The sequence below is a fragment of the Tenrec ecaudatus genome, chromosome 6 (assembly GCF_050624435.1).
Source record: "Tenrec ecaudatus isolate mTenEca1 chromosome 6, mTenEca1.hap1, whole genome shotgun sequence".
Taxonomy (NCBI): Eukaryota; Metazoa; Chordata; class Mammalia; order Afrosoricida; family Tenrecidae; genus Tenrec; species Tenrec ecaudatus.
This window is the reverse complement of record NC_134535.1, coordinates 109,023,326-109,046,620: the sequence shown is the minus strand read 5'-3', so window position 1 is coordinate 109,046,620 and position 23,295 is coordinate 109,023,326. Positions and strand designations below refer to the sequence as shown.

Below are 23,295 nucleotides of genomic sequence, written 5' to 3'. Positions count from 1 at the left end.
AGTGATGAGTCCCTAGCGCTCACCTGGGGATACGCTGATCCATGAACTCTAGTCCTGAGCCTCAAATATATTTCCCTTTTCATCTTCATCCCACACTCTAATTGCTCCTCTCGCCCCTACATGGCACTCGTTAGTCGAATACCTAACTTTAATAAAAAAGAACCCCACTAGCTAATTGTGTCCCCAATCCAAATGCCGTATGGTTAAAAGGTATATGGTTATATGGGTAAGGTAAACTTAGTTGCCAACTGAATTACATGATCCACAGTACACGGAAGATCCGGGACCAAGGCGCCCCATCAATCCAGATTCATCTCTCAGGCCAAATTCAAAGGCTGACCCCTGGGCTAGTGCAGAACTTTGCTCTTATCTCCCAGAAAAATTCAGAAGTAATTCCGAGCACCAGGACCCGCTTCGTGGGGTGGGCTAGAGTTTCCATGCTGTGTGGATCTTGGCACGCTTCGGCCTCTCTCTTCAGGGGGGGCCCTGCACTTCCCACACCCGCAGCGCAAAGGGCAGAGCGCCTGGTAACGCGCCAGTAACCAAGCGCACGAGCGTCAGCCCATTGTGCCCCGAGCGCAGAGCTCGGGCTCCGGCGCTGACGCAGGCGGAGGCCCCGCCCCGCGCGTGACGCCGGCGTCAGGCCAGTCCCGGCATGCTCTGCGGCGGCCGGCGGCGGAGCGCAGCGCGAGGAATTTTCTCCGTGGGCCAGCCCGGTCCAGTTCAGTTGCTGTGCAGACCCGGGTCGGCGTGAGGGTTCGCTCCCGTTGTTCTTCCGTAGCTCGCCCGCCCGTCTGAGCGCCCCCAGCCCTCAAGCGAGGGCGCCCCGGGACGGAAGGATCCACCAGCCTGTCGGCGCCCGCTGTTCTCGTGGTCGCCGTCGCCGTCGCCGTTGTGGTAGTCTCCGCCGTCGCCTGGGCCATGGCCAATTACATCCACGTCCCGCCCGGCTCCCCGGAGGTGCCCAAGCTGAATGTCACGGTTCAGGATCAGGAGGAGCAGCGTTGCAGGGAGGGGGCCCTGAGCCTCCTGCAGCACCTGCGACCGCACTGGGACCCCCAGGAGGTGACCCTGCAGGTAACGCCCACACGGCAGCCCAAGGTTTTTCCACACAATTCTTGCCGCACTCCCCACCCCCCCGCATCCCCTACTTCCCGGTCACCGGCGAGGACCTACGGGCACGTCTCATCCCACCCAACCCTCGGGGAAGTGACCCAGTATTTAGTCTCTCGGGCCTGGGAAGGTCGGTCACTCCCCCTTCTTTCTCAGCGAGCTCAATATTGATGTTGCCCGGAGGGCCAGTCTTCTCTTTCTAAAAGCGGGTACGCCAGCGACGCACCCATCTGCACACCGGGGAAGGTTCCTGTTGATAATCGCCCCTCCTCCCACTCCCCCGTCCGGTGTAACTGGAGCACGAACCCCATTTTACTGCCCGCGAAGGGGGTCTTCGCCTAGAGAGCCGAGCAGCCATCTCGTCTCTCTGCACAGATATCGTAGTAACTAATCCTAATCCTCTCCGGTTTTTTTTCTTTTCCCTCCCCTTTTCCGTTGGTTTACTCCCATTGATGCCTCACCCTGCATTTTATTTTCTCAGATCCTCGCATTGGCCCGAGCCCTCGAAGCCAAAATAATGACCATGACCGTGCATTACTAGATTGGGCTTTTAGGTAGCCAGCCCTACACATTTTTATGTGGATCATTTTAGAATTAAAAAGAATGCATTAATAGAAGGAACTACCTGATGTTAGCAAGGACTGTGGCTTCCGTATTTCCTTTCATGAGCCGCTGTAGTCAGAGATTTAAAAAAAAATGGGAGGAAAAAAAAATCCCCAAACACAGAAATATTCAATTAAATGTGAAACTTAGGGTTTACAGTGAGTGAAATTTGTTTTGAACGTCACTTTGTTCTTTATTTTTGAAGTTCTAGAATTTCCTTTCTCCTTTTTCTTTGCAAACAAAAAATTAAAAAACAGCAATATTTGGGTTTTATGTCAAATCCGAGCGATAGTGTTAGAAATATTTCTTGTAAAAGGCAAGTCATTGGCCTTGCTATGTTGATTAATTTATTCAGTAAGATTTATTGCTTTAATAGTTAACTTAGATTCTTTGCTAAACTAGCCACCTACATGAAGATGGATAAAACATGAGTGCCCCACAACCCAGAATAGTTGCTGACACTGGGGCTTTAATGGTGTTAGTTTCAGTTCTTACTGCCGAGTAGATTTTTCAGCATATTAAAAGGACTCATATGCTTTGGGGGAAAAAAGTTATACAAAAAGCTTCAAAATATTGAGGGAGTAATGTCAATCAACTATATAGGAGAGTAATTAAAAATGATCCCCGTATAATTAAAAAATTAATATGGCATATCTTTTAATTAAGGAAATGTCATCAAATTTGAAATCCAGTATTTCCTTAGTTTATTGTATTTAGATTTATTTGTAGTTTATTACAGAAGGTTTTAAAATTTATTAAAATAATTTTCAATGACTGAAGTTTAAAAGCTGTGAAGATTAATTTCCTTTGATGAATTTGCCTGCGGAGCAGTAATAATCGTAATAGTGCTGTGTGTCAGATTCTGTGTTTTATCACTTAGTCCCCAAAAACCTTTCTTAGGCAGAATTCAGGTTAAAAAGGACAAAATGTCATAATGTCAAATTGCTTTTGATTATTGGGAAGCAACTACTTAGATAATTAATCTTGGCTTTTTCTATATAGACATTTTGACAATAGTATTTGAACTCATAATCCCAATTTCTAATATATTTTATAAGTGAAGGTAAATACTTCCATTTATTTTGTCCAAGGAAGGGTATTAGTTAGAAATGTACTCTCTGGTAAATTTCAATGGGAATTTTTCTTGAGAGACTTTATCTTTTACTTCATTTGAAGTACAAAGTAAATTTATGTCTCACATTCTAGAAAGGGAGGTACGTATCATGTAGTCTATAGATTATAGCATAATTTAGAAACAGTATTTTCCCCTCAGTTTTTTCTTTTAAAATATTTCTGTGATTTTAAAATGTTTTAAATATACATTAAGAGCTTATTATAATAATACTCATACTTGGTTTACCAGGAGATAATTCCTGCAACTGAACTGTCTAGAACATATCAAAAATCCAGAAACAAGCAAAAAAGAATTTGTGATAAAGTATAGCAAATTTAGTTTTTGCTCAAAACTTCCTAAGGCACATGGAAGAAAAGATGTTATTTTAGGTAGACGTCTAACAAGTTACATTACTTAGTTTTTGTATCCTTACAAGATTAGAAGAGTCGGATATAGAGGGGTCAGATGGAGATTTTTGGAGTGTATACCAAAATTCACTGCCATCAATTTTGACTCATAGCGACCCCATAGAACAAGGTAGAACTGCCCCTGTGAATTTCTGAGACTAACTCTGCTCCAGTAGAAAGCCTCATATTTCTCCTGTGGAGCAGCGGATGGCTTCAAACTGCTGACCTTGCAGTTGGAAGCCCAACAAGTAACCGCTACTTAACTAGCGCTCCTAAAGTTGTCCAGTATTCGCGTATATGCTGGTGGTTCCTGTGTGTCATGGTAGAACTGTGCTTCATAGGATTGCAAATTGCTGATTTTTTGGAGGCAGGTTTCTAAACCTTTCAAGTGGACTTCAACCTTTGGTAGCAGCCAAGTGTGTTAACAGTTTGCACCACTCAGAGTTTCTAAATGATGCTATCATCTATAGACTATATGATCCATACCTCCCTTTCTAGAATGTGAGGCATGTGACTTATAAGACCCTAGCCATGGTGGTATAGTGATCAGCAAAGTTGACAGTCTGAAATCACTAGCAACTCTGAGGAAGTAAAGGGGCTGTTAGGGGCTGGGGGTGGGGGTGGGGGTGGAGAAGTACTTTTTTTAGTCCCATGAAGAGTTACAGTCTGGGAAACTCACAGGGTCCATTCTACCCTGTCCTATAGGGTTCCAGTGAGTCAGTATTGACTCAATGGCAGTGAGAAAATCTAGTTCTGGCATGTATTTTTTGGGATTGGATATAACACTGAATTCTGGCAGGAATGAAGAATGTAGGAGATAAGACTTCATACAGGAGGACCACTGATGTTTGAAGGAGATGTAAATTGATCAGATGGAAAGGGTCATTGTTTCAGGGAAAAGAGAACTTTCACAAAAGTATAGAACTTGGACTCTGGGCATATTTTTGACTGAATAGAATGGGTATGAATTTAGGGACAGGGTATTAAATATGAAGCTTTTATGTACATTAAGGAATTGCCATTTTATTATCTAGATTTCACTGAAAACCGTTGAAGTTTTTTAAGCAAGTGAGTTTCTTTTTTTTCGAGAAGTGACAGAACACATTGGGTAGTGGAAGTGGAAGTTAGGAAACAGATGGTTTAGGGCAGGGGTCCTCAAACGATGGCCCACGGGCCACATGTGGCCCGCTGAGGACATTCATCCGGCCCACCGGTTGTTTTTGCCCCATTTTGTTTTTTCACTTCAAAATAAGATATGTGCAGTGTACACAGGAATTTGTTCATACTTTAAAAAAAACTGTAGTCCAGCCCTCCAGCGGGTCTGAGGGACAGTGAACTGGCTCCTGTTTCAAAAGTTAGAAGACCCCTGGTCTAGGGCTTTCGGGATTGATGGCCATCACCGACTGATCCAATGCTACATTATAGTTGAGGTGATTATAGTTTTAAAGATGAATTAAAATCGGGTAGATAAGAGTCTTTCAAACAGTAAGGTAAATATATTGCTTTAAGAAATTTTTAGTTTGATGCAAAGGAGGTTGGTATAAAATCAAATTTAAAAATATTTTTATGGGTTAAATAAAAAAGTTTGAGAGTTAATGTAGGTGAGACAGTATGTTAGTCCAGGCAAGAGCTGATGGACCTCAAACTAGATCAGTAGCCTTGGAGATGGAAATAAGGGACAGATTTGACATCTTTGAAAATAAATGTGTAGAACTTGCTTGCCGCTAGGGGAAAAAGGGAAGATTATTTTACTTTTTTTTCCGGTTGTTAAAGGTAAGGAAGTAATACATATCTGTATGTAGGAATTGAAGTTTATATTCCTCTTGATTTTATCTTACAAGTTATATTTAACTATTTTGATATCTCATGTAGGCCATAAAAAGATGCATTTTAGCATCCTTATAGATATCGTGAGATACAACAAATATATTTAAAAATGCATAAAAGATGAATTGTTGTAAATCAAATACTGATGTTAATCCTACCAGGTAAAGAAATAAAATATTGTTAGCAATTCTATTTCCGTTTCTCTTCTTGGTTCTAATCCTTTCCCTCCCCCTAGTGGTAATCATAATAGCATTTGCTTTAAGTTTTTAAAAATCCCAACAACAACTTGAAATACTTTTATGGAGTAATTTCTATAAGAAAGTAATGTAAGTAGTCCCTAACTTGTGACAGGTGTGTTTCGATAATGCCTTCATAAGTTGGTTGTGACATAAATCATGTACCACATACAAAGTGTTTTTTTCATGCACAGTTTTGGCTTTTTATATTGGTATCTATAAATAGGATCTTTATTGTCTTTAGGGGTTGGAAAATATACATGTAAATAAACTGACATATATTTTAACCTGTGTGTAGTGTATATTGTTAATGACAAAATGTACCCAAGAAAATAATCCAAAAACAAATGGTCCTAAGTGCAGATGATCAAAACTTGAATACTTTGTAAGTAGGGGCTATCAGTACTGGAAAGAATGAGGCTGTAAAAAACCTTATCTAAGATAAATTTTTTTAGAAAGCAAAATCTGGATACTTTAATCATGTATTCAAAAGAAATAGAGTCCCCTGGGTTTTACAAAGGATTGCTTCACTTGCCTGCTGGCTGGAAGGTTGGAATTTTGAGTCTTTCAGAAGACGGGTCTGGAGATGTGTTTCTAAAAGATTAGCATTGAAAACCCCGTGGACCACAGTTCTTTTCTGACACACAGAGTCACCATGAGGAATCAACTTGATAACCATTTTATTGGTTATGTCTTCAAGTATGTCAGTTACATATATGAGAAGTACAAGGTTATAAACGAAAAGTTTTGAAAGTAGAATATGGATAATTGGCAATAGTGTCTTTCCTGTCTTAAGATTTTAATAATGGGATAATGTCTTTTTAGTAAAACAAATTTGTTTCATGTTCATGTAGTCTGTTGCAAAAGGACCTTCATTCATTTAATATACATGTAGTCCTCAAATGACTTATCTGAAACACGAGCAGGAATTGACTCGAAGGAAATGGTATATATATATTTTGGGGGGGGGCTGGGTATCATTAGTAATGTATACTACATAAAATAAAAGTGCTGTAGACTGTTAGAAGAACTAAGAAATCTGATTTGGAAGAAGTATAGCCAGAATGCTCCTTGGAAATGAGAATGGCAGCCTTTGTCTCACATACTTTGGAGATGTTAGCATGAGTGATCAGTCCCTGGAGACAGACATCATGCTTAGTAGAGGAGCAACAAAAAAAGAGGAAGATGCGCAACAAGATGGGTTGACATAGTGGCTGTGACAGTAGGTTCAAACACAACTATTGTGAGGATGACGCAGGACTGGCCAGTGTTCTGTTGTGCGTAAGGTTGCTGGGAGTTGGAACCTTTAGTGTCAAACAACAGCACAATGTTAGAATGCATCATTTGTTGAGTTTATTCTCAGAGACTTATCTTGGAGATGTTCAAAGGTACTATTAATAAAAGGCACTGGTAATGAAAATGTAAAAAAAGAAAGGTATTTCCCTTACTTCAGGATCAACTTAGCGTGAGGTAGCATTAAAGGAACCCCATTGTAACTTGGGGATTATCTATATTTGTATTGTGTTTCCAGTTCCTAGAAAAGGACATCATGCACCGTAAACTAGAAGGTCAGAAGAGAGAAAGATCCTCAGTGAGATGGATTGACAAAGTGGCTGCAGGGCAGGGCAGTATTTCTGCAGTATGTGGGGTTGCAATAAGCCGAAACCAACTTGGCAGCACCTAACAACACTATTATCCATATTCATGTTCTGTTTTCATTAAACCAACTTCCCTGTCTCTCTTTACCTTCTTGTTGCTTTCAGGCTAGTGTTAACTACTTGGTTTTTATATAATTGCTTATTTAAGGGAGCACAATAATCACTGGTTCTATCGTTAATTTTATAAGCTATGTAATTTGTTTTGTGGTGAAATGCGACCTTTGAGAGTGGTTTCAGTCATTCTTTAGCAATATTGTAATTTCTATCTTTTGTTATGACCTTTATTAAACCAAAATGTGCAAACTCAAGACCATCAAGTTGATTCTGATTCATGACGACCCTACAGGATTGAGTAGAACTGCCCCTGTGGGTTTCCTAGACTGTGAGTCTTTTAAGTGAGTTAAAAGCCTCATATTTCTCCTGAGGAAAGCCTGTGGTTTTAAACTGCTAACTTGTGGTTAGTAGCACAATATGTAACCCACTATGACAGAGTAAATTATATTTTGGATCATTTTTCTAAGTGTATCATAGAATAAATTCTATTAGTGGGATTGAAATCTGAAAAGCTGTTTCACATTTACCACTGCTCTGAGTTGCCTTTGAGTCAACATTAACTCATGACAACCTGACAAAGAATGAAGTTGATTGATCCTGTGCAAGATATATCTGAGTCCTTTGTTATAGCTTTCTCATATTTTATATGTAGAGAAAATTACACTAATTTATTTTACATAAAAATATATTTTTTTGAAAAGGAAGTATCTCTCTCTCTCTCTCTCTCTCTCTATATATATATATATATATATATATATATATATCTTGTCCAACTACTGATACCGCATTAAAATTTTTATCACGTGAGTATATAAAATAGTATTTTGTTTGCTATTACATTATTTTTAAAACAATCAACTGATGTATTTAGGTTTCCCTTTTCTAATAACCACCATCTGAACCAGGGATTGTAGCCCATCTTTGCTATATTCTATTAGCTTGAGGAAGCTCATTCTTTTGTATTTGGGTTAATCAGGTCATCATGGACCATATTTAAGGACCAGGAAGATTTTTATTTTATTTTTTTACATTTTATTAGGGGCTCATACAACTCTTATCACAATCCATACATATACATACATCATTTGTATAAAGCACATCCGTACATTTTTGCCCTCATTATTTTCAAAGCATTTGCTCTCCACTTAAGCCCTTTGCATCACGTCCTCTTTTTTTCCCCCTCCCTCCCTGCTACCCCCTCCCTTATGAGCCCTTGATAATTTATAGATTGTTATTTTGTCATATCTTGCCCTATCCGGAGTCTCCCTTCACCCCCTTCTCTGCCGTCTGTCTCCCAGGGAGGAGGTCACATGTGCATCCTTGCAATCGGTTTCCCCTTTCCAACCCACTCACCCTCTACTCTCCCAGTATCGCCCCTCACACCCCTGGTCCTGAAGGTATCATTCACCCTGGATTCCCTGTGCTTCCAGCTCCCATATGCACCAGTGTACAACCTCTGCCCTATCTACTCCTGCAAGGTAGAATTTGGATCATGGTAGTTGGCGGGAGGAAGCATCCAGGATCTGGGGGAAAGCTGTGTTCTTCATTGGTACTACATCGTACCCTGGCTGACCCATCTCCTCTCCTAGACCCTTCTGTGAGGGGATCTCCAGTGGTCGACAAATGGGCTTTGGGTCTCCACTCTGCGCTTCCCCCTTCATTCACTATGGTAATATATATATATATTGCATGATGCCTTATACCTGGTCCCTTTGGCACCTCGTGGTCGCACTGTCTGCTGTGCTTCTTCCATGTGGGCTTTATTGCTTCTGAGCTAGATGGCCGCTTGTTCACCTTCAAGCCATAAGACCCCAGACACTATCTCTTTTGATAGCTGGGCACCATCAGCTTTCTTTGCCACATTTACTTAATGCACCCGTTTGTCCTCGGCGATCGTATCATGGAGGTGTGCACCCAATGATATGATTTTTTGTTCTTTGATGCCTGATAACTGATCCCTTCGGGATCACTCGCTCACACAGGCTGGTGTGTTCTTCCATGTGGGCTTTGTTGCTTCTGAGCTAGATGGCCGCTTGTTTATCTTCAAGCCTTTAAGACCCCAGACACTATCTCTTTTGGTAGCCGAGCACCATCAGCTTTCTTCACCACATTTACTCGTGGTGACACTTTGGCTTTAGCAGTTGTGTTGGGAGGGTGAGCATCGTAGAGTGCCAATTTAATAAAAGAAAGTATTCATGCAGTAAGGGAGTGCTTGAGTAGAGGCCCAAGGAAGGACCAGGAAGATTTTATGGTAGTTAAGTAGCATTCTATATTTTTGTCACTTGTATATTGACATTGATATTTTGGTGTTTTTTTTTTAGTTATAAGACAGTGCCATTGAAAAAAGGTAGTATTGGTATGATTCAGGAGTTTTAAGATGACTCAAGTTGAATGATATCACTATAGCTTCCAATTGTAATAATTATTATCTTTTTGCCCAGAAAGTATTTTATATTGCTTCAAACAGCAACCTGTTTGTTACTGTTCGGTGCTATCCTGTTGGTTCCAACTCACCCATGTACAACAGAAAAAACACTATCAGGGCCTAGGACGTCCTCACAGTTGCTATGTTTGAGCCCACTATTGTAGCAACTGTGTCAGTTCACTTTTTTACTGACGCTGTACTCTACTGAGCATGGTGTCTCTTTTCACTGCCACCGTACTTCATGGAGCATGATGTCCTTTTCCAGGAACTGATTTTCCCGAACAGCATGTTCAAAGTACACAAGACAAATTCTCTTCTCAAGGGCATTCTGGATGTATGTCTTCCAAGACAGATCTGTTAGTTTCTTCTGGCCATGGTAATTTCAGTATTCTTGGCTAATGATGTAATTCTTATGACCTTATTTATTGTGGCGCTATCATATGCATATGAGGTATTTGAAAATACCACGACTTGTACAAAAAAGAAAGCTTGGCTGGGTCAGGCACTCCTTAGCCCTCAGCATGACATTATGTTAAACTGGTTTCTCTAGAGAAGGAAAAACATTGATTCTTGTGTGTGTGTATATATATATATATATATATGAAGAGATTTATATGTAGAAATAGCTCACACGGTTGTGAAAATGAGTTAGACTAGTTTGGTTCCACTCCATGAGTCGGATGTAAGCTGAAGGCTTCTCCTGACTCCTGACAGCAGGCTGAATGAATCCTGGTTGACAGTCTACTAGTGGCTTGCTTGGGTTGGGCAGGGTTTATAACCGGAGGTCCACTAACCAGATATAGGGTTCAGCTCTAGCAGTAGAAGTAAGCTAACTTCTGTAGACTGTCAATTTATATTATGAGTGGGCCACACCTCTGGTGAAGCTTCCCTCAGTTGCATCAAGAGTGTGACCAGATAAACTGCTGGACTGCCTCACAAATCCCCCCAGAGTTGACCACTCTGTTGGATCATACGGGAGAACCTGGGCCCATGTAAGTTGACATAAAACTACCACAGACATTTTTTGTTCTTTGACATTTTAATAAAGGTCTTTTGTTCCAATGCAATATATATAGCCTTTGGGTTTTTTGACCACTGTCTGTGGATCTAATTAAATGAAATCTTTGGCAAATCTAATTATTGTAATATTGTTTATTAGACCAGTTGTGGGGATTTTTGTTTTTCTTTACATTGAGATATAACCCAAACCGAAGATAGTAGTTTTTAATTTTTATCAGTAAATCCTCCAGTTGTCTTTGCTCTCAGCAAGCATCCTCTGCATGTTACAGGTTGTATGTAGCCTCGTAGTCTTCTTCTAAGCCAGATGCCACATTCTTATAGTCTAGCTTAGCCTACAGATCTACTAGGCATTAAACATTGATGAACATCTTTCCTGACTTTAAACCTTTTAATATTCCCTGATTCTGTTGGAATGATTGCCTCTTGGTCTTTGTACAGGTTCTGTATGAACACAGCCAAAAGTTCTGGAATTCACATTCTTTTCAATGTCACCCATACTTTGTCATGATCTGCACAGTCTAATACAGTCTACATGGTCAGTAAATGAACATCCTTCTGGCACTCTCTGCTTCCACTGAAAATCATAGGGCAGTAGCAGGGATGCTCTTCAGTCCATGTCCTCTTACGATGAGAACTGCATTTTTGTCATCTCCCTGTCGGTGTACTGTTGTAGCTCCTTTTGAATTTCCTTCAGCAAAATTATACTGTCATGTAATATTTATGATGTTTTTTTCAATTCTTTAATTTATTTATCATTGGCATTAGTGTTTGGTGTCTAAATTAGAATATCTCATCACACCATTACACTTAAAAATAAATTTTCTTTTTTTAATGAATGTGATGCCATTTCTCTTTAATATGTCATTACCAGCATAGTGAACCATAGGATTGTTCAGTTTAAAATGGCCAGTACCAATCCACTTCAGCTTACTAAATGAGTTCCATTTCTTTTTTAACAATTTTTAATTTTTCCTGAGTCCTATTCAGTTATTTATGGATGTCTGTAGCAGGTTCTTCTCATTTTTAATAGTGCCCCCTTAGCGAATGAAGGTAACTGAGGCATACCACCATCATCATTAAGGTTGACTCTACTTTGAGAAGGCAACTCTTTCCCAGTAGTGTTTTTACTGCCACCCAATCTGAGGGGCACCTCTGGCAGTATACCAGAAAATGTTGTTGTTATTCGTAAGGTTTACTGTGATGAATCCCTCAGAAGTGGCTCTCCAATTCCTTCTTACAAGTCTGTCTAAATGTGGAAGCTCCACTGAAACTCATCTACCCTGGTGACCTGCTGGCATAGCCTCCAGTATCACAGCAACACACCTGCCATCTATGACAAAGCAGTAGACCCAGGGGACAACTTGTGTAGGTTGAGGCAATTCTATAGGTTCCCATTTGCTATGGCCCTTTAATTGCCATCAAAGGATGAATTTGCATGCTTTTTCCAGTATTAAATAGGGAAAGCCATCTCATTAACTCATTAATTGTATAAACAGTACATTTTGGTAAAGGAGATGCCATCACCTTATGTAGCATATTCCATACCTCCAGTTTGCACCAAAACTTGCCCTACTGGAGCCTGAGTCTGGCTTCCCTTGTTATGGGGGAGGGGAGAGGTCCCCCAGGGCTTCCTCATGGGCAGCTGTCTCCTCCCCGCAGCCACATCCACAGCTGCAGCGCTCCAGGGAGTACAAATCAAGAGCAGCTCTGATAATGGTTGCATTTAAAGTAAAGAGAATAAAAGTCCATCTATTAACATAACTGAAAACACTATGGAGTCTCAGTACAAGTGCCGCCGTATGGAACAGAACGTTCTAGAGTGGCACCATAGTCTTTTAACAAAGGGGAAGCCTGTTAACTTTATCTCTCCATGACACTATTCGGAGGATCCTGACATATAACACCTTTTGGAAGAACATCTTCCTCATTGTGAGTGGTACAAAGTTCATATCCTACTTGTTTAATAGGCTTCATTGTTTATTGTCTTAAACGAGTATGAAGCAAGAAGTATAGAAGATTTTTCACTTACGGGTGAAATGTTTCAAATAATTAACAACATGGAAGGAGACAGAATGCTTATATCCTTAGCAATTATGTAGCACCGTCAGTTTCCATTCAGACAGAAAATTGGTATTTTGGCTAAATGGGTGGAAAAGATGTTGAAAGATTACTTCTGAATCCTGGGAATCAATGGGGTATTCTCTTAGTAAGAGTGAAACTACTAGAAGTGCTCGTTTCCTCTCTCTTTGTAATTGGGATGAGGTAAGGGATGTCAATGTGAAGCACTACAAACTTAGGTAACTGACAGTGATAGGTACTGGATCATAACTAGAAGATCATTTAAGACTGCGGAAATCAGTGAAAGACTACACAGAAGGTGCTGATGGTGTATGCCTCAAGTTAACAACTGTGTGTCAAACTGAAACCCCAGATTCAAGGTCTAGCAGATGATGCTTGGGAAATGACAAGGCTGTTTTGGTGAAATGTGGATAGGAAGATGAAATGGAACCACAAAAGTACCAATAAAAACACTGAAACTAGGTACAATGATACCTGAAGCTTTTCTTCAAAAGGTTCCGATCATGAAAAAATTAAGAAATGATAAACTTGTGCCATTATATGCTGTTTCTGAAGAGCTAAGTTACGCTGTCACTGAATTTGTCAAAAGAGAGCTATTAGATTTTCTTAAAGAACGAGATGGAAAGTTTGTGGTAGTTAGATAATCTGGTGTTAACTTGTGGACTTTAAGAGTGAAGGGGTGGAGTTTAGCCTGTCAATCAGTCGCAGCTTGATCTCATTTGGAGGCACAATGGAGATAAATCGTTCACTGGAAGCCAGGCCCACACTCTTTTTCATCTTCCTGCTGACAAGCCACAGGGAGCTATACTGATGGAGCCAGAGCCCTGGAGATGGAGGAGCCACATGGAGACCCCTGCCAGCACTGAGATGCTTCCACTGCCACTGAATCTACACGTTATCTTCCTGCATTCTGTGTTATTGCATGTGTTGCATGAGTCTGAAGAGGAATTTATGGACAGCTATTGTACATATAGGGTTTTATCGGACTTAAGGACTTGATATGGACTGGCCTGGGATGTTTTCTTAATATCCAATTGCTCTTATATAAAGCATTGTATGGTTGATTTATTATAAATTGTGATGTATATGGTAACAAAATGGTGGAGAGAGTGCCATATTCAGTATGGTGGACCATGAAATGCTGGAACAGGTGGAAAGTGGACTTGGGTTGCTTTGCCCCAAGGGCTGACTATGTCCCTATATGAATTGATAAGTCTTTGCGAGTTAAAGACTTATATGCACAAATCTTCCAAAATGGAAAGAACTCTGTAGACTTCTTATGTATAAGAGTCAAGAGAAGAAAATCATCTTTACTTTCCATGTTTTTTAATGGTAAGGTGAAATTACAGACGGTTGTACAAAACTATGTATGAAGTGCCAGTGATGAATTCTGCTATTTATTTCAGGATTCAAAACAATGTAGTTAAGACATTGATGACAGTATAAGTGATAGCTGGACAATGAAGAGCAATAAGCCTATTTTTATCCAAATTCAGAATTGTTTAGGGAAATTATCGTAGAGATAAAAAATTATACCATAATCTAAAATTTAAAAATTTCATGGAATCAAATAATTCCATTCCAGCTTTAAAAAAAATTTTGCATTCTCAAAAGTATTTTTCTAAGTTGAGCTAATTTTAATATCCATTTTTAATACTTGACTCCTTTTACATGGAAATAGGCTTTTTTATCCAAAAGGAATATTAATAGTAATAAAACTTTTAAGCTTTACCCTTCTTTTCATTTATCATGTGTTACCTATTGGTCCAGTTACAAAGCTTTTGGTCTTTACATTGAGTTACAATCCTTACTATAAAGGCTGCAATCTTTGATCTTCATCACCAAGTGTTTCAAGCACTCCTTGCTCTCAGCAAGCAAGGCGGTTCTGCATATCGCAGGTTGTCAGTAAACCAACTTTGATTCTGATGCCACATTCTTCTTCATATCCATTTTTTCTGATGAGTTGCTCAGCATACAGATTGAATAAGTGTGGTGAGAGGATGCAGCGCTACACATGCCTTTCCTGATTTTAAACCATGATTTAAAACCTTGGAACCATGATTTGAAGCTCCTGGTTTTAAGCTATAGAAAGTAGCATAAGAAAATTTTTCATGTGTGTAATTGTTTTTTAAATAGTTCAATTTAGAATAATAAAGGTAACTAGAAAGTGAGTTGATTTTTTTCCCCCCAACAGTATTATTGGCACATAAGTCATACGCCATACTATTGAGCAGTTTAATCAATTCCAAGGAGGAATTGTACAATCACCTCCACATCTCTCAGCTTTCCCGCTCTCAGGGTCATATTGCCTTCAAATAGAGCTGTGCAGTCACCATCAGTTCTAGTGCCCCCTTCCCCTCCTGTTCTCACTGTTGACTCCTGACATTCCCCTTCCCTCCCCATGGCCCATCGCCCACCCCCAGCCCTGCATCCCCTCCAACACCTTATATCAGTTATTAATTAATCATACATCCATTCCTCCTGTGCTTCCCAGCTGGGAAACCCAACCTCAAACTGCAAAACAAATCGCACTGAGGTTTGGTAAGGATAAGATCATATTTGTGTAAGGGTAAAAATACAAATGATGTATAAGAGGGAGCAGACCCTCCATCAGCAGTCAGTGGTCAAATTGATGATATGATTATTAGGCTCTTCTTTTAAGGATATTCAAAAAGGTTTGAGACTACCCAGCCACTCTGTGGGAGAAAGTCAAGGCAAATACAGTCTTGCTAACCTGGTCTACAGGGTCGCTACGAATCCACATAGACTCCATAGCATTGAGTTCAGTTTGTGATGTCTTGTCTGGCTCAGGAACAGGTATCATTCCCAGCCAAGTTTCTGAATCTTTTTTTGCGTGATTTCGATTTCGTTTTGTGTGCTTTTGTGTTTTGTATTTTTCCTTGGGGTAGACTCCTCACATGCATGAGGAAACCTTGACTTTGCTCATTATTCAGTGGGGGCACTTATTCAAGGCTTCTGTTTTCTCTGCTTCAGTGCTCTGTGCTGCAGACTCTAGCTTTCTTTGTTTTCTTGAACCCTTTCGTTTCCTCAACTCAAGGATTCCATTTGTCTCTGAGTTCTTCCCCTGCCCCATTAGGATTCGTTTCAAGGTATAAAGCTCGGGCAATTGTAGAGTCACTTTTGTTTCCCATTCTGGGATTATTTTTGTCACCTGGTGTCTACTTCCTTGAAAATTGTTCTTTGTATATTTTGTCTAGTTTTTGTTTCTGTTCTAGGGTGGAAGTAGAAGTGGCTCATCAGGTGATATACTGGTATTTATATCAATGCTTTTGCCTTTTCTCTAAAGTCAGAAACTTTTGCTAAAATCAAATTATATACTGAAGTCTAGTATGGTGAAGAAATGAAATCAAGATGGTGGTGTGATGTTTGTGTTCATATAATCCTTTGCTGCTTTGAGGAGATAGAATGTTGAATGTGTGGCCTACTATTTCCAGTCCTTCTGGTTTTCGCAGAAACCACCAATATAGAAATTATAAATAAGAATATTAAAAAAGTAAGAAAATGAGAAATATGGAGACAGTGGAAATAGAACTATTGGATAAAGAAAATTATAGGAATTAAAGGTGACATTTAAATTTGGCATTCATTTTTATATAAATGTAGAATTAAAATGAACAACAGAAAAACTTTCATATAGCTGTTTAGTGTTATACACGCCTTTTTGATCTAGATTCTGTAATTAATTTTAATGACCACATAGAACTGGGACGCAATATTGAAAGGTTTTTCAAGGAAGTGAACTGGTTGCAATGCAGGTGAGCAGTGCTCAGTACACAGTTCTTAAGTCAGGACAGGTTACAAAGTTGAGGGCTGCTTCTAATGCCCAAAGGGCATGCTACTCTGAAGTGAGCCTCAACCAGAAGGCAAAAAGCTCAAGCTCCAAGGGTCAGCAAACCCAACTCCTCAAAATTAGTGCCCAGAGACACCCTTACCTGACTCACCAAATGAGCTTTGCGCCCCAACGCAAACTTTACTTGTTCTGTGGACTGAAAGTCCACTACTGCTCTGTGTTGTGCTCTGCTGCTTCTTTGATGTCACTCCTGTCTTCTGGATCAAGGAGGCTCACTGCACAGGAATCTCAGGGTCCAGAGGATGTAGTCCACCCCTTCATCTTGCAAGTACTAAGGTCCCCCATTGTGCTTCTGAGAGGATTCATATACCCAAAAGGATGGCAGTCACAGTGAATGCTGTTAACAGTTGGGAAACGGAGTTGGTGGGAGTTAGAGGCTGTGGCTGGAAGAGCTACGTTAAGTACTTCATTGTCCCTGCAATTATGTGCTACAATTCTTTTATATGTTGGTGTGTATCTTTTAATCACCATGTATACTCATGTATAAGCCAAGTTTTTCAGCAGCAGTTTTTGTGTAAAATTAGGTGCCTTGGCTGATGTTCGGGACAGCTTATACTCTAGTATGTACGGTACTGTTTAGCACATTATTTTCATGTTATTTCCTGTGCCTTGAAAATACATGATTGATTGTTCCCCCTCTTTCTTCTGCAGCTTTTCACAGATGGAATCACAAATAAGCTTATTGGCTGCTATGTGGGTAACACAATGGAGGATGTAGTCCTGGTGAGAATTTACGGCAATAAGACGGAGTTGTTGGTTGATCGAGATGAGGAAGTGAAGAGTTTTCGAGTGCTGCAGGCGCATGGCTGTGCACCCCAGCTCTACTGTACCTTCAATAATGGACTGTGCTATGAATTTATACAGGGAGAGGCACTCGATCCAAAACACGTCTGCAATCCAGCCATCTTCAGGTACATTTCTTTAATAACTTCATTGTGAAAAATGTTAATTATCCTAATAAAATATTTTTCATATACTTTAAGTGCTGATAGTTGATGTTTGCTTTTGCTCATGTACTGAGATTGCTAAGTGATATTTGTACCATACTTAAATGGCCATATTGATTCTTAAAAATATGTACTCCAGTCACTTGAGGAATTTTAATGATTTAGAGCAGCAGTTCTCAACCTGTAGGTCGTGACCCCTTTGGGGGTCAAACGACCTTTTCACAGGGGTCTCCAGATTCATAAAAGTAGCAAAATGGCAGTTATGAAGTTGTAACAAAAATGTTCTAGTTGGGGGAAGGGTCACCACTACATGAGGAACTGTATCAAAGGATTCCTGCATTAGGAAGGTTGAGAACCTCTGCCCTACAGGTTACTTTCCAGAAACTGTATGCCTCCTGGGGATAATTTATAATGTCCTTCAACAAAATAATAATGTCTTTAAAGTAAACCAGGACTATCTAAACCATTACATGAATGGATTTTGGGCTTGCATTTAACTGTAGCCATAATTTACGAACAATAGTTTTTATGACATGGTCCTGCTCAGTACCTTACCCCCTTGAAGTGATAACTGAACATATGGGTACTATAGCAAAGTGTGGTAAAGAAATTATATGGTTCCCAGCTGTCAGAAATAATAGCAATCTGGAGTCTTAAAAACTTGTTATAACCAGTCATCCAAATGATGTGTCAACTGAGTCCACACAGAAGAAGCTCATCAGCCAATGTGAACCAAGGATTGTAAAAATAAAATGAAAACCCGGAGGTGGGAATGGTCTTATAGCTTAAATTCTGAACACCCAGTTTGCAAAAGGCTGTGGAAGACTGAAACCCAAAACTATTTGTAGGATTCCCCATCTGGATTAGCCTGTGGTGAATCTCCTCTGACTGTGAACCAGAGATGAGAAATGCTTTGCTACCAGACATTACATTGTAGGGTGCTTTACTGCAAATGTAGTCAGGCCACCTTCTGACACATTGTCATTGATTTCCCTCTCGTATAATTTTATCCCTCCTGTATAAATGTATAATTGCTCCAGTTTAAAATATTTTCTGTTTTCCATTGAGGTTTTTCCTTTTCATTCTGTCATTGTTGGGCTCTTTGCATTTTGTGTGTTTTAAAAAGTATGAACAAGCAATTTTATTCATTAAAGAACATTAGAGCAATAATTTTTGTCCTTAAGGTATCTTGGAACATAAAAGTGTTTTGAATTATTAGAGGGATAAAAATGACAGAATAAACAAAATCTGTGGTTGCTATATCTCAAGAGAGGTGATGGAGCAGTGGGAAGATACAACACAGGTGAAGGCTTGGTGGCGTAGAAGGTTATATGTTAGGCAGCAAACCATAGGGTCAGCAGTTGGAAACCAAAGGCTTCTACTTGCGAGAAAGATGAGGATTTCTACTCCTGTTAAGATTCACAGTCTTGGAAATCCACACCCACAGGGCAGTTATATTCTGTGCTGTAGGTTTACCATGATTCAAAGAATTGACTAGGTGACAGTGAGTAAGGGAGGAGGATCCTGCCCCCAGTGATGTCCATGGCACAGTGACCTGTAAATCACATTGGGAAAGTAAGCTAATAAAGTTACGAGAACATTGTTGATTCTGACTCACAGCCACCCCACAGGACAGAGTCAAACTGTTCCCTGTAGATTTCCCAGACTGTAAATCTGTTTTTATTAATAGCTTTATCATATATTTTACAGTTTAACCATTCAGCCATATTAAGATTTGTGGAATCATCACCACAATTAATTTCTGTTGTTTTCTCGTACTCTTTGTTAGCTCCCCATCCCCCCAATCCCCAGCCCTCCCCTGCCATGCCCCTATGCAGTTATGAATCTAATCACCGTCTCTACAGATCTACCTATACTGGATTTCATAGTCAGAAAACCGTACAAAACACAAAAAGGAAGCAAATAGACAAAACCCAACAATAATAACCAGACAAAACATAGAAAGGGTAAGGTAACGTAAAGAAGAGGTATAGCTGTAACCCAGGTGGGGATGGAGCATGGTGGTGGGGCAGGAGGAAAGTCAAGGGAAATAGAGGAAAGAGCTAGGAGGCAAAGGGCATTCATAGAGGTCTAGACAAAGACATGTACATTCAAATATATATATGAGGATGGGGAAATACATCTATGTGCCTACATTTATAGGTTTAGTATTAAGGTGGCGGAAGGATATTGGGCCTCTACTCAAGCACTCCCTCAATGCATGAATACTTTCTTCTATTAAATTGACATTCTATGATGCTCACCCTCCCGACACAACTGCTGAAGCCAAAGCGGGTGAACAAGTAAATGTGGTGAAGAAAGCTGATGGTGCCCGGCTATCAAAAGAGATAGTGTCTGGGGTCTTAAAGGCCTGTGTGATCACGTGGTTCTGAAGGGATCAGTTATCAGGCATCAAAGAAACAAAAAATCATATCATTGGGTGCACACTTCCATGAAACGATTGCTGAGGACAAATGGGTGCATAAGCAAATGTGGCGATGAAAGCTAATGGTGCCCAGCTATCAAAAGAGATAGTGTCTGGGGTCTTAAAGGCTTGAAGGTAAACAAGTGGCCATATAGCTCAGAAGCAACAAAGCCCACATGGAAGAAGTACACCAGCCTGTGTGATCACGAGGTGTCAAAGGGATCAGGTATAAGGCATCATCAAAAAAAAATCTTACCATAGTGAATAAAAGGGGAAGTGCAGAGTGGAGACCCAAAGCCCATTTGTCAGCCACTGGAGATCCCCTCACAGAGGGGTCTAGAGGAGGAGATGAGTCAGTCAGGGTGCGATGTAGCACTGATGAAGAATACAGCTTTCCTTCAGTTCCTAAATGCTTCCTCCCACCCCACTACCATGATCCGAATTCTACTTTGCAAGCCTGGATAGAGCAGAGGTTGTACACTGGTGCATATGGGAGCTGGAGGCACAGGGAATCCAGGGTGGATGATATCTTCAGAAGCAAGGGTGTGAGGGGCGATACTGGGAGGGTAGAGGGTTGAGTGGGTTGGAAAGGGGGAACCGATTACAAGGATCTACATGTGACCTCCTCCCTGGGGGACGGACAACAGAAAAGGGTGTGAAGGGAGACGCCGGATAGGGCAAGATATGACAAAATAATAATTTATAAATTATTGAGGACTCATGAGGGAGGGGAGAGTGGGGAGGGACAGGAAAAAAGAGGACTTGATGCAAAGGGCTTAAGTGGAGAGCAAATGCTTTCAAAATGATTAGGGCAAAGAATGTACAGATGAGCTTTATACAATTGATGTATGTATATGTATCAATTGTGATAAGAGTTGTATGAGTCCCTAATAAAATGTTAAAAAATGTAACAAAACAAAACAAAAACCTCAATCAAAAAGAAAGCGGAAAACCTGAAACAACTTTAAAATGGGTTAAAAGGGAGATCAAATGTAAAGTATTATATTTTAACCTAAGTACATCTGCCATAATCAACTTTACAGTGGTCTGTCTGATAGCAAGGGTATGCCCATCTCTGAACTGTGAATACAGGGAAATCCCCAGAGGCTTAATCCATGTGGGGACCATGCACGTAGATTTTGGGCTTCCACTGTCTTCATAGCCATCCAGAAAGCAGGTGTTCACGGTACCATTCCTTCAGATTTGGGTTTTATTATTTATAATCCTTTGATCATATTGGCTGGTATGTTTCTTCCATGAGGATTTAGTTGACTTCTTCTGTAGATGGCTGCTTGTTTGAAGTCAAGTATCCCAGATGCTATTCTTTCTGATAGCCAAGCACCATCTGGTTTCTTCACACTTTCCTATAGCACTCATATCTTCAGTGATCTCTTCATGGGGGCAAGTATTGAGCCAGGGTCATGTCATAAGCACTAATTGTTCCTAGATTGGGGCTAGAATTAAGTGTAAGCCCCAAATCCACTCATTTATCCATGGTTTATAATGCCTCTGGTTCACTTTAGAAACATCGGTATCATTTGATAATAGAGAACATTACCAATCATCCTTCGGGGGCATGAGTTAATTCTATTGTTGATGTCATTAATTTAGCCAAAGCACTGTTGAGAAAAGGAAATTGTACAAGTACAGGTCAGTTCAAGACACAACACAGGAATTGTTGACTGGTGCAGATTAAACTCTTAGTGACTGGATACTCCTTATACAATGAGAGTTGGTGATGGGGCAAAATTTCAAGTAACACTCATTCACTAAGGCAGAACCATGCCTCCCAGATTAATAGATGTCATAAAAAAGCAAAGGGGCATTAAAACATATGGCAGTCCAGGGCCACCTTTCATTGGACACCCTCAAAGCAAGAGATCCAAACCAGACTGCCAATTCCATAACCTTGGGATTGTAGTCATCTGCTTCATTTCACACTCTAGATCAGTGGTTCTCAGCCTTCCTAATGCTGCGACCCTTTTATACAGCTCCTCATGTTGTGGTGACCCCTAGCCATAAAATTATTTTCATTGTTACTTCATAACTGTAATTTTGCTACTGTTATGATAATGTAAATATCTGATATGCAGGATGTATTTTCATTGTTACTAATTGAACATAATTAAAGCATAGTGATTAGTCACAGAACAATATGTAATTATATATTGTGAAATATTTATAATAACAAATAAAGGTTTGTCTTGAAGCATGATGTAAAATGGGTAACAGTCTTAATATAACAACAGTAGACTGCATTCTACATGTGGGCGGACCAACCTGGAGATGGATAGAGGAGCGGTGTCTCAGTTCCTAAGACCATTGGAAATGTGTGTTTTCCAATGGTTTTAGGCAACCCCTGTGAAAGGGTACTTCTATCTCCAAAGGGGTCATGACTCACAGGTTGAGTACCACTGCGCTAGGGTGTCTGGGCCTTAAGTCTAAGGGAATATGTTGGTCCCTTAAATTTGCTACAGGTGAGTTTAAAGTAAATCCCAGTTTACTTAATGGGGTTTCCACATTGAATCCTTGTGGTGTGGCCTATAAAGGATGTTGTGTGCCCCCAAAAGCCAAAGTCAAAAGGTTCAGTACTTACAGCTTATGGCTGGGTCACAGTGCTGGATAGAAACTAGGTCAGAAAGATCCAGTTAGGAACATAATTACCATACTCCTTTTCCCCTTGGGTTTTAGATAAGTATTGTTAAGTTTTTTTTTCCCCATGGGAAGTTGCTTGCCTGGTTTACTCAATAACTGAAATGAAACCACTTTCTCTGAGACATATGTCCACCCACCCCCTCCTTATCTTGACTTGAATTTCCAGTAAGGTTGGCTTATCACTCTTGTTAGGAGTGTGCTGTTTTGGGGTGACTTTAGCACAGTGTTGTATGATAGCAACTGAACAGTCTTTGCCCTTTCCCTCCTTCTTGAAAAGCTGACCTAGCTAAAGTGTGGTCATCTCTCTTGAAGTGGTTTTTAAGATGTACTTATAAAGTGGTTCACAGGTAGTAAGCAGGATCTCTTATCTTGTTACTTGGGAGATTGGATTAGATTACATTCCCTGAGAGTAGAAGCTTGCCCTCATCTTGTTGTTTATCCTTATAGTAATGGACTGATTCAATATGTGTACTTTTGGGATTCACTAACTTCACTCAGCATCATGGTTTCCAGGTCTTTCCGTGTCATGGTTTCATCACTGTTTTAGGGATGCATACCTAATACCTGTGTGTATGTACTAGAGGTTTTTTTGTTTATTTTTTAATCCATTCTTCTACTGATGGGCGTTTGGCTGTTTCCAGCTTCTTGCTATTGGGAACTGTGCTGAAGTGAACATGGTGAGAGCATGCATCTGTCTGTTGGTATTCTCTTTCAGTTCTTTGGTGTATATGCTCAGCAAAGGTATTTCTCCAGTTTTATGCAGTGCCATATTGCTTTCCACAATGCTGGTACATGTTTACAGTCCTACCAGTAGGTTATAAGAGTCCCAGTCTCTCTGCACTCTCTCCAGCATGTGTTGTT

General features: G+C 40.2%; 1 protein-coding gene and 1 pseudogene across 2 annotated transcripts in view; both read left to right on the top strand.

Moving 5' to 3' along the window:
* The first annotated feature begins 662 nt into the window (after positions 1 to 662).
* The window catches only part of ETNK1 (ethanolamine kinase 1), a 69,409-nt gene continuing 46,776 nt past the window's right edge, over positions 663 to 23,295 (top strand). For both annotated transcript variants that reach the window (XM_075551994.1, XM_075551996.1), the window contains exons 1-2: positions 663 to 1,077; positions 17,059 to 17,318. In XM_075551994.1, coding sequence (XP_075408109.1) covers positions 922 to 1,077; positions 17,059 to 17,318 — 416 coding nt within the window. In that variant the 5' untranslated portion in view covers positions 663 to 921. The remainder of the gene's footprint in view (positions 1,078 to 17,058; positions 17,319 to 23,295) is intronic.
* Positions 12,092 to 13,180, top strand: LOC142450574 (tyrosine-protein kinase Yes pseudogene; annotated as a pseudogene).